Consider the following 12,747-nt stretch of genomic DNA (forward strand, 5'->3'; position numbering starts at 1 on the left):
TGAATGACAGAAGACAGCTTAATATGAACAAATGTACATTTTTTCTTTCCTGTAGCTCACAACTGCAGACAACCTGAGACCCCTCCCCATGCAAATGTTGGAGCATTAGATCTTCCATCTTTGGGATACACCTTGATTTATACTTGTCAGTCTGGATTTTATCTGACTGGAGGTTCTGAGCATAGAACCTGCAGAGTTGATGGGAGCTGGACAGGGAAGCCACCCATTTGTCTTGGTAAGTGAGAACTTCAGTCATTTTTAAGGCATTATTGTAGCCAAATTCCAAGATATATCAAGATTTCATTGAACCTGATCTAATTCTAAAACCCAGCACAATAATCAGAAAGGACCACAATGTGGCATGATGGTCTAGTTGAGTGTGTGTGTATGTATGGAGAGATTGGGTAAGATAACTGTTGTCCGGGTATTTGTTTAGCTGAGAGATGTCTTATATGCATGGCTTCATTTTCCCTATTCTAGCAGACCCATTCACAGCCAGTGGCTAGGACCAATACTGAAGAGAAGGCAGCACTGGGTTAGCAATACAGTTCCTTCATTTTTAGACTAGAAAGTAAATACAAAAACAAAAGTAGACAACAGTGCCTCATGTAACGGTCATAAATGGTGACAAGGTAGAAACATATAGGGGGGAACAGAAAACAAAATGTACCCCCAAGAAACACACCTTGATCGTCTCAATGCAAGCATGTAAAAAACATTCAGATGGTCCGCTTGATCATTAGAGAAGAATGAGGCCATGGTATACACAATGAGTAGTGTAGTTAAATAACATGAAAAGTAACTGGCACGATGCTGATAATAGAATACTTCACCAATAGAAGTAGGGTAGTTTATTATCCAGACACTTCCAAAGGACCAACAAAAGATCCCGCTGCAGACACATTCCCGAAAGTTGAGCTGAATTTTTTTTCCCTCTTTTTGTGTATTATCCAGACAGGTAAATGCAATTTGGGCAACTATATCCTCAGAAAAAAATATATACACAATAAACACAATATATATAAAAAAAAATTAACATATCTATTTCATATTAATATGTTGATCATGTTGATTATGTTTTTATTCTATATCTCAAATGAATCTTATGAATTTTAAGAATTTATGCAATAGTATTATTAGTCCATCTCTATTTTTGTCTGTATTATTATTTTTGTCCGATATATTGCCTTTGTGTATTTAATTGTTGAAATACATAGATCTCCACTCCAAATTTACCTGTCTGGATAATAAACTATACTACTTCTATTCACAGAATATTGTATGAGCAGCACTGTGCCAGCTACTTGTCATGGTTTTTAACCAGATTACTCATTTTTAGAGTTTGTGGGTCCCTGCAGTTGATCACTAGTGATTCTTTAAAAGATAAGAATATGTTTTTGAGGCTTAGCTGATGGTGGTATACATATCTTTGTTCTGCTTATATCCTAGAATTATCTTTTGATTTCCAATTCATTAATGGTCAGATAATGTTTTACATATTTATTAAGAGTGTTATTATGAACAAGTTCTTCTTTAATCTATTTCTAATATAAATAAACAATACAATTTGTTAGTTTACATAATGAAATACTGTAATAAGAACTTGTTTATTCTGAACTAAAATTATAATCCTTTACTACTGTTTTTTTTTCAGCTGATATAAGGCCCAGTGGAAAACCTATCCCTCCAGCTAAGGAGCCTCCTATCCATAAAGCGTCAGGTAACAAATGTAACCTCTGTGTTGATATTAAAGGGGAACTCCATCCAAAACTACACTAAAGTAATATTATGAATTAAACTGTTGGGAGGGGGGGGTGCTTCTTCTACTTCATCCTGTTAGGATTTTTGGATCAGGTCTGTCTTTATGATGGATCATACAATAAGGGCCCTCAATGTGGCTCAGAGAAAAAAGACAGGGCAGACTACCATTGAGTTCAATGGCAGAGGGATTGTGCCACAGTTTTTACTGGCAGAAAATCTGTAGCAGAATCCACCACGTGAACTGATCTTAAAGTACTTTTCGCATGAAAGATTTTTAAGAAATCTCCAAGAGATAGCCATACAGATGTAGCACTGGTCACTGACATGACCTAAAGTGTGTTAACATACAAAAGGGTCTATGATCGGTTGTGTAACTGATCACTACAGAGTTATCACTTCTGTTAACAATTTTAGCAAGTCACATTAGACACTGCTACACTATATCTGTACATGACTGATGCAATTGCCACAGATATTGCTAAAATGAAATCCCAAGATCCTGTCCTATCGATCTCATAGTCTTCAGAACTACCATAGAAATGGGCGAAGGTTAGAAAAACTGCATAATTATGTCTTTTGTAGGAAGACCCTTTTATGAAGCGGAAACATCTAAAATTTTAATAACTGTGATAAAAGATAACTGAGATATTAAAGTAGCCATTGATAGAAACATTTTAATATGACCTTGCTTTTTCAGTTCCTGCAGATGTCTTCGCTAAAGATTCACTTTGGAAAGGATCTTATGAATACCAAGGAAGGAAACAGCCAGCAATGCTTACAGTCACCAGCTATGAGGTTGCTAGCAGTAAAGTGAATGCTACTATGATTGATCACAGTGGGGTAGAGCTTCAAGTGTCTGGTAAGCTGATCAGATGCAATCCCAATTGATCGGTTTAACTTAATGAGATCTAAGAATAACTCGCTTCAGTACATTTGATGGAAAATATTCAAGTACAATATTCTTCCATATGTTCTATATTATTTCAGAAAGTCATTGGGTCACAACATAGTAAAAGAAATGTACAGTTTGTTTATATTGTTTTGGAATTATCATTGCTTTTATTCTATTTGTTCTAAATTTGATTTCATTAATATATATATATACATTACATTAATATATATACATTTATAAATTTCTATGCTTAGAGGGATTCTACCAACTACATTATAACCCCGCAAGTAACATCAGCATGTTATAGGACACTTTATAAGCTTTACATATATACTATCCTGTTTCCAAAAAATGTGTCATTTTGAAGATTTTTTTTTATCTTTGTGCAAATAAACTTCTTAGTAATACAGGGACGGAAATTCTTTCTACATATTCATTCTCAAGCAATGCCAATTATTGTAAGAAAGGGATTCTGCTTGTTGGTGCTTGTGCAATGAGAAGCTAATTTGCATAAATATAAAAAATGTGATTCTGGAAAGTTTATAAAGTGTCCTACTTATGGGGAAATTTCTGAGCTAGTAGGCATCCATTAAGAATAATGTCTTGTCATACGCTGAATCTTTATTGGTCAATATAACACCATGTCGGTTCAGACCATAAGAGGAAGTCTACTCTGACTACACTTAAAAGTACAGTCTTTTGTTTAGCATTAAAGTAGTTGCATTGCAACTAAAATGCAAAAAGTTCATTTAAAAAATTAAATGCAGTAGTTGCAATGCAATAGTTGTATGTTACGTTTACTACTAGGGACATCTGGAATAGGACATAGTATATACAGCCCCATCCACACGACCGTATTGGGGACCATGACCTAGGCACACAAATTGGGGCCAGATCATGCCCCTCATAATGGTTTTTGACAGCTGATCATGTTGTGGTGAGCACATACATGATGGTAATAGACTAAGTGTTAATGTGGTAATAGACTGAGATCCTCATTTATTACATGTCTCGTATTTAGGCATTTTCAAAAAGGAAGAATTCCACCTCCTGCTTCAGGCATACCAGATACGAGGACCAAAGGACATAGTCATGGAGAAGTTTAAGATGGAGAGCTGGGCTTTAGATGGACATGTAAGTTTGCCAGTTATATAATCATTTAAATATGCAAAGAAGGAATTCATTCGATTACTTGTAAATCAACACCAACAAAGGAAACTATTTTTCAGGGAAGAGGAGTTAATCTTTAACCTTTATTAGATGGTTACATTTTTGACAATCATACAGTAGCTCAGAAAAGGGCCTAAAGCTGTATTCAGTGCATAACTATTCATTGCTTGTAAGAATAGGGATGGATGAGGGAATGATAAGGATACTCCTCATTGTCATGTGAATACAGTCAAGTTATGAATGACTGAGAAAGACATTCAGCTCCCCGGAATATAAATGAAGAACAGGAATCTAATCGGTTTACTGCAGAAAGAACAAGAGCCTCTTATCTATTGGCACATACTATCTCTCTATTCTGCAGATTTTTGCATGTTAGAAACATCATGTGCATTCATATCAGATCTGCTTTATAAAAGCAGATCACCACCAACCTTGTCTAGCAATTTGCATATTCTATTCTTAGCTCTGCATATTTTATTTTTACTTCATACATTGATATGCTCACAACATTACTCTAATACCACTAAGGGACACCAACCCCAAGCCCCCTTACAAATATATGAAAAAAACTAAAAAAAAAAAAAAAAAGAAATATTGATATGACTATTGGTGACAGGGACCATTGGAACATCATAAAATACAGTGTCGGACTGAAGAGCCTAGGACCCACCAGTGAAATTGATTCTGGGGGCCCACCTACTGCTTCATGAAAATATTACCTGTAGATTCCTGGTCTTTTTCACACTTTGTGTTTACATTAAGTATCGAAACGCACTGCAATTGAATCAGGCACACCATTATTAGAGATTAACAGGCAAAACACATGATTTACTAATGTGTTTGAAATGCCCTTTAAAATGCAATACAAACAGATAAATTCATTTTAATCATTATTCCAAAGTTCATATTTTAAAACATTTAAAAAGCTGGTGCAACAGAGCTGTAGCCCCAGTACCCAGTGGTAAACTTATATACAAACATAACCAGGCAACCTACAATCAATATATAGAATTGATGTTGTGAATTAACTACATATTTCAAAACCACTAGTGTGAAACGCATGGGATTTCTTCTTGTGCCTAGTATTCAGAACCTACACTTTGGCTACTTAGGTAATTATGACTTCATTTATGACTAGCTTTGTTGATACCCCACTAGTCTGTTGCGAAAAGGCAGGCTTAAGGTCTAATTCAGAAGGAGGTCCTGGCACTGCACACTTCTGACATTGTGCCTCCCCATCTTTGCCAGATGTTATGTCTCTCTAGCCCCCAATTACATTGTGCCTCTCCTGCTATCAATGACATTGTGCCTCCCCAGCTCCCACAGATATTATTCATCTCCACTTCACAATAAAATTGTGCCTCCTCTGCTCCACAGGATTTTATGCCTATCCAGCTCCCAATGACATTATGGCTCCTCTGCTCCCCCTGACATTGTGCTTTCTTATCTCCACCAGATATTATATCTCTCCAGTTCCCAATGAAATTGTGGCACCCCAGCTCTCCCTCCTCAGCTCCAGTTAATACATTTTCAGCAAAAGGACACAACAACCATAAATAGTAACACTGAAAAATATCAGTAAAACGGAAAGCTTTGTTTCACATACCCTGGCTCATTTGTTTCACATACCCTGGTGGAGGCTTCGCATAGCTGGAGTGCACACGTGTGGCTGACTTGCTAAGTAGGCGTTTTCACAAGCAAAGTATTACGTAGCACATCCAGGATTTAATTCAAATTCCTTTATTTCTTCATCTTTAAAATGTACAAAAGCTGTACATGTAAACATAAATCTATAGAGGAGAACAAACAAAAAAATATGACACAGAACTTACCCACCTAGGGTCTTGGGTTCCTGCACTGGATCTGTTTCAAACATTGGTTGAGAAGGAATTACATGAACTCAACAAGGCAACAACCTCACCCTCAAACAATTTGAAGCATTGAATAACCTCAAGAAAATTAACAACATTGTTATCCGCAAATCGGATAAAGGGGGTTCGGTTGTTGTCTTTGATGTTGGTCTTTACACCAGGTTAGCATACCTTATTTTGAATGACAGGAACACCTACCATCAGTTACCAGGTGATCCCACAAAGCAAATTAAAAGTTTATTGTGTCATACCATCTCGGAGGGGGGTAGCCTTAGGTGTGTTGAACAAAAAAACTAGCTAGATATTTAGTTATTTACAGTCCATGCATGCCCATATTCCACAGCCTTCCCAAAACACATAAAGACATCTTCCCCCCTCCCTTTAGGCCTATCATCTCAGGCATTGGATCCCTCAATGAGAGGCTCAGTGCTTGGGTTGATGCATACCTTCAGCCTCTAGTTCTGAGGATACCGGGTTTCCTCAAAGATGGATCCGAGGTCCTCAAAATGTTTGAACATTTTGAATGGAGAAACTCAGTTTATTTTGTCACATGCAATGTTATTAACCTTTATTCATGCATCCCCATCATGCAGCAATTAATACCATCCAATTTCACTTACGCAAATATAGTGAGTATAATTTACAGATCTTCATAGTATTGGTTTTTTAACGTTTAATGGAGATTATTTTTTATTATTTAGATAACACTGAAAGATTCATCTCATCTGCAAACAATGAGCTCTTATAAGGCAAAATGAATGGGAAAAACCTAAAAACCACTAAATTCTATAGGGCAAAACTGGCTATTGTATGACCCTCGTTCCCTTCTGTGCCTCGCTGTGCGCTCATACAACAAGGAACATTCACATGTGGGGTGTCTATGGGCTCGGGAGAAATTGCAGAACAAATTTAAATATGGGTTTTCTCTTTTTATCTTTTGTGAATGGGTAAATTTTAGGGCTAAATTAGTATATTACTGCCAAAATTGGGCCTTTCTGAATCTCAAAGGGTTAAAAATCTTCCTAAAAGCTGTTTCTGATAGTTTGAGGGGTGCATATTTGAAAATGGAGTACAAGGCATGCTTGAGAATGTCTTTATAGAAAAGACGAAACGACGCATCCATGGTGGAATAAACACATTTTTCACTTTACCTCTCCTGGAGTGCTGCTTCATCCGTTTGCCTTGTACTATTGTTGGAGGGGTTGTCGGACCCCGACGAAGACCTGCACCCTATAATTTTTTTCACGGTGCCGCTCCACCACTTTGTTTTGCTTTTGAAAATGGAGTGATATGCAGGGGGTTTCTAATATTTCAAATATCATTAAAAACAATAATGATCCCCAAAAAAGTTAATTCTGAAATCTCCTTGACAATACAGAAAACCGATGTTTCATTTGTAAGCCACATGATATCAAAATAAAATATCCAGACATTTTAAAATTATGAAAACAAGATAATTTTGAATTTACCACTAACTTGAAGTACAACATGTGATGACAAAACTATCTCAAAATCACTTTGATACGTTAAAGTGTTCAAAAGTTATAACCATATAAAGCAACGCATGTCAGACTACAAAAAATGTGCCTGCGCCAAAAAAAAAAAAAACTGTCTGCGTCCTTAAGGAGTTAAGGAGGTAAAACATTAGTTTGATGATCATCCTTGTATGCCAAGAAGACTTTTGATAGGATATTATAGCCTTCCATTTCACAAATGAGCCAGCAAATAGGACTGGGTCACATCTTTACTTCCAAAATCCTGTCTCTCTTTGAAAACCTATTGGTTGTCATCCCTATCAGCCTCATTTTGGATACACAATGCTACAAGGCAACATACAAGGCATCTAGATATTCATAGAATCACTATAGCTGGTACCAAAGACAAATGCGCAGCATTTGCTGATAATGTTCTATTTCGTATTACTGAGCCCCTAGCTCCCAACCTTATCTACTCTCTGAAATTACCACGCTTTAGTAAATGGTCTAACTTAAAGGTCAACATGGCCAAGTCAGAGGATGCGACCCTACCTCACCTTGGCTGACAGACATCCATGGAGAATATCATATCTATTGTATAATAACTTTGAACTATACAAACAATAATATTTGTTTACTGAAACTGAACAACCCTTTTAAGTTTTAGCTCAATAAAAAACAGTTAATAATATAAATAATGCTGGTGGTTACTACTGTTCTTCCCTTTACACCCTTAGGTATCATCTGAATCTGCTGGAGGAACATATGTTTATCAGGGCTTTGTGCGTGGGAAAGGATTTGGCCAGTTTGGACTTCAAAGGATAGGTATATTAAGCTACAGTTGTGATATGGATGTGTGGACCTGGAATAAATGATCAACTAGTGTTGTGTTTTCCTCCCACAGACAGGAGACTACTAGAAAACAGTCCTGACACCATAGGACACTTCCCATCAAACAGCAGCTCAGTGGCAGCTGCTATTCTCGTGCCTTTTATAGCTCTCATCATTGCTGGTTTTGTTCTATATCTCTACAAACACAGGTATGATCCGTACAGTTTACATCTGTATTCTCAGCAGTTATATTACAGGGCTGTAATGAAGCATAATTCATCCTATATATAACAGGAAAAAAGAAAATATTTTACAATTCTAAAATACTTCCAAAATGTTGGTTGAGAAATGAGATACCCTTACCAGGTTGTGGATGTAAATGATAAGCTAGTATTGTGATATATTAAGTGAAATGTCAAACTTATAATTATTAATAATAAAATGCAGCTGCTCGGTTCATTTAAAATATCAGAGACAATATTTTTACATTTTCTAAAGTGCAATGTGTAGTGCAGGTCATGAGCACCATGGACAAATAAAACTCATGGAGTGCAACTTAATGATAAATTCTGTATTATTTCTGTATGTAATGTGATTGTTTACTGATTTTTCCTTCTCTATGTAGAAGACCTAAGGTTCCTTTTAATGGCTTTGCCGGACATGAAAATACAAATGGCCGAGCCACATTTGAGAATCCAATGTATGAACGAAATGTGCAGCCTGCAGAAATTGTAGCAAATGAGACAGAATTCACGGTCAGCACAGTGTGCACTGCTGTATAGCACCTGCCCATTTTTTAGGTATGTGGAAGGACAATATTTGCTATACCTAATAGGGGAAGGGAGAATTTGTATACAGCTGTTGATGTTTAATATTCTATGCCAAAGTCTAAAAAACAGCTCCAGGAAAAATTTCTTCCTGATTTATGCTTGCAATCTCAATTTTACCTTCTTACTCTTTACTTTTGTTTCCAACTGTTTTTTGGTTTTGTGCCAGGTGGGAGTGGAGTGGTGTAATTGGGGTGGTTCTATTAATGGTATCCATTTTTTAATTTTATTATTCATATGAATTGTTGATAAAAACATAGAATAAAAAGGCGCTATTCAATTATTTTGGTTGTGACCCTATATTATAGCCCAGAGTGCCATTACAATTTTGGGCTAAGAAAGTAATAAATCATTGTTACATTGTTCTTGTTCAGAGCAATAAGCCAATTTACTTCACTGAATGGAACTTAAAAGAAAAACTTTGAGAAAGCAAAAATCTTTCATTTTTTTTTCTTTCTTTAGTGAATTGGGTTTACCTGGAGTCTCCGTCCTGTCTATCCCTTGCCCTGAACATCATCATTGGGCAGCTGATTTCACCAATGCCAATTGTAGTCACACCAATTTTTGATGACATCCTATGTGTGCCCGGCTGGTGGATTCAGAAGAAACCAGAAGCATACCCAATGTACCAAGATGAAATAATGCCAATAGCAGACACCACATCCTTTCTGCACCAATCTGCTAAAGTCTCATGCAGCCTTGGCAACTGGGTGTCTCAAAACAAGTGGTAAGGCTGCCACCTCAGGAGGTCCTTATCCTCCAGGGACACCGTGCAAGTGCTTTTATACCGAACATGTATACATGCAATGTTGGTTGGCAGTGGATATTAACAAACCTATATATAGAAATATACATATTTTTACTCTGCAAAGAACCAGTTCCAAAAAGTGCTTTTCCTCCATTCTTCTCCGCCTGATCCCTGCAGCACTTAACAGACTGTGTGGCGTTGGCGGGAAGGGGGAGCGCAGCCTTACACCCCACGTCCCAGGTTGGCATTTTCGTCTTCAACCAGCCAACACTTGAAGGAGAGCTGTTTATCAACTGTGTCCCAAACTAGCCCTTCCTATTGGTCAACTGTGTGCATCGGTGCTTGCTGTACCAGCTGGAGATGGATGCATTTAACCAACCTATGTTTCCACCGTACATCATTCTGAAAGTTTGCCCACATGATCTCAAAGTCAAGTTGAGTAGGAAGTTTGCATTTTTGTGAGCAATGCATTGCAGGTTCCTTAAGGTTTGTCATTGGTATTTCCTTGTTAAAAAAGGCATTTCAAGTACAAATTATTGTAATAGGAAGGACCCATACCAAGATGGACTGAACAGGAGACTGTATGCAGACTATATGAAGAATGATCTGGACCTTGAATGTTCTTCTGCCACTGAGGGAGGCAGACTAGTCATGTGTGGTAGCGTCACAGTCTATAGTAAATACCTCCTTCAATGACAATGAATGAAATTAAGATTTCTTTGAATGTTATCTTATACCAGGCTATGTCAAATCACCAACACTGCAAGTCCATAGAGGTCTATTTTCTCATTTCAGGCATTTACAAGGGATATATGTAGTTCTCTATGAATTCTACCAAAAATGAATCTCAAACCCAGCCCTTTACTTAGAAGTCTTTAGTGCTAATGATCAGATTTCTATCAACTCATTTAGTAGTTTCCAGAACCTTATTACACAATATTTTGTTTTATACCGAGTTACCTGGTTGGTGTTACTGTGCTACTATTCATGCTAAAACCATTGACTACCTCTTCTGTTCTTGTGTGCTGAACATTTTGCGGCATTTTTGTCTCCTGACACTGTCTGGGTACAGTCATTCATCATTGTTGGACATTTGTACCCATTGTATTTTCTTTTTTGCCATATGCACAACTGAAACAGGCCAATCATTTGTTATTCTGAGCCTTCAAACAAATGTTAAACTGTGTACTTCTCATGTCAGCTTTGCACGCATTCTCTTCTCATACAACATACATAAATGTGGCACAATCTTAAAAAAAAACACTAACTTTTCAACTTTGCATAAATCAATAGTATAAAGGACAACAAAAAAGTGCTTCTTTGTCCACTATGTTGGCTCTTATCATCCTCCCTCCTAATCTGATTTCAACTCTGAAACTTCCCTGCATTTTGCTTTGCTAACAACAAGACAGAGGCTGACTGACGTATACAAGGTCTATGTATAGGGGAGGAGGGAGCAGGGAGATGAGAGCTGCTGGAGAGGATTACAGGTCACATAACATTCAGGATTAGTGTTATTTCACATATATACACTGTGCTACTGATTTCTGCAAAGTTTGATGTCACATCAAATGTTTGGTAACATTTAGCTATAGGACAGTATTGGAAGCATATGTAGTGCAAATCAATGTTTTTTACTAATGCCAACTCCAGTCCTCCAGCAATTGAGAGCCAAGTGTCAGAGCTCTGTGGTACTAAGCCAGGGAATTGGGGAATGTTGGGAGTCATAGTTTCAACTAATAAAACTCAGTGACAAATGTAATATTTGGCACTATAATGCGCCTCTATACAGATATCTTACCACACTGTGTTCTGGCATGTACTCCCACATGTGTGCCTGCAATGCATTGCTACAATTTACTGTACAATAACTCATTGCTGTTGGCAGTTAGATAATCATACGACTGATAAACTCAATTTACTGTAGTGTCAAAGGGACATGCTGTACAGGCACATGTAGCAGTTATTATTGCACTTGTTATCAAGAGAAAGGAAAAGTTGAATGTAGCCCATATATTTATTTATATTTAAATATATTGTTTGTCCACTGACATTCAGGAATGAAAAAAACAAGTCTCTCTATTTCTATAGAAAAGGTGTTTCTGTCTGTTTACTGATTCCTAGAATACTCCATAATGTGGCTGATCCAAAGCTCCATAAGAAAGAACAGCCATTCACTAGAATGTGAGGAGCCCAGTAGCTTCTATTCTATTTTTATGCGTAATAAGTTAAATTCTTAAGTGTTGTATTTTAGCTAATCCTAAACAGGCAGAAACACATTATATTAAAAGTGAATAATATGTTTAGCAACTTGTTTTATCGGTGCTTTAACCTCTTTGCACAACACAGTTGAGCCGACTGCGGAATATGGCTGATATGCAGATGGTGTACTTGGCTAGCTCGGGTTCTCAATGAGGCTACTCTCTTTCTCCCTGTCTGTTCCCAGCTCATCCAGTCTGAAATGCAAACATTATCAGGACTAATGAAACAGCTCATTGCTCCGCCAATGGCCTCCCCCTTTGCGACCCACTTACTACCCGTGGAAAGGACAAACAGAATAAATAGACTATTTTGTACAGAGATATATTTTTATGAAGAGAATTTGTACAGGTTAAAAAAATATAGAAATTAAAAAAATCTAAATGAAAATGAATCCTTTATGTCCTATTTGGATTATTGTATCCTATGGTAGTGATGAGCTTTTTTGTAAATGTAAAAATGTACAAATGCCTTGTTTACAGAAGATGACTGTATATATGTAATCTATACACACTCTGGCTTGTCTGCAATATAAACTGTTTAATTTATGTGTCTCTGTATATGAGGCTTCATTTTTGTTCAATTTGCCTTTTAATTTTCATGATTTTGAAAAGCTATTTTAAATTTTTGGAATTCAAATTAAATCTAAATTTTTGCATTGCTTTGTCTACTGTGACCTCTGTATTAAGGATAATGGGAAATATGGTATATTATGATATTGGAAATGTACTTCTAGTGTTTTTAAGTGTCTGCTTTAGTAAGGATGCAAGTCCAAACATAGGGCTTGTGAAAAATATCCACTATTGAGTGCTTTACCAGTATGTTTAGTCATTACTTTATTATTCTACAAACATTAAAGATATAATAAAAGGGTTAACTTTCAATGCATAGACTAACCCCAGCTAATAGTGAC

At 36.7% G+C, this 12,747-nt stretch overlaps 1 protein-coding gene across 2 annotated transcripts in view; it reads left to right on the top strand.

The window, feature by feature from the left end:
* The window catches only part of CSMD2 (CUB and Sushi multiple domains 2), a 648,217-nt gene extending 635,722 nt beyond the window's left edge, over window positions 1-12,495 (top strand). For both annotated transcript variants that reach the window (XM_072136727.1, XM_072136728.1), the window contains 8 exons: window positions 56-235; window positions 1,655-1,720; window positions 2,459-2,620; window positions 3,675-3,787; window positions 7,907-7,994; window positions 8,074-8,209; window positions 8,626-8,800; window positions 9,290-12,495. In XM_072136727.1, coding sequence (XP_071992828.1) covers window positions 56-235; window positions 1,655-1,720; window positions 2,459-2,620; window positions 3,675-3,787; window positions 7,907-7,994; window positions 8,074-8,209; window positions 8,626-8,782 — 902 coding nt within the window. In that variant the 3' untranslated portion in view covers window positions 8,783-8,800; window positions 9,290-12,495. The remainder of the gene's footprint in view (window positions 1-55; window positions 236-1,654; window positions 1,721-2,458; window positions 2,621-3,674; window positions 3,788-7,906; window positions 7,995-8,073; window positions 8,210-8,625; window positions 8,801-9,289) is intronic.
* The last annotated feature ends 252 nt before the right edge of the window (window positions 12,496-12,747 follow it).

This window comes from Engystomops pustulosus, chromosome 2, assembly GCF_040894005.1.
Source record: "Engystomops pustulosus chromosome 2, aEngPut4.maternal, whole genome shotgun sequence".
In the NCBI taxonomy this organism is placed as follows: domain Eukaryota; kingdom Metazoa; phylum Chordata; class Amphibia; order Anura; family Leptodactylidae; genus Engystomops; species Engystomops pustulosus.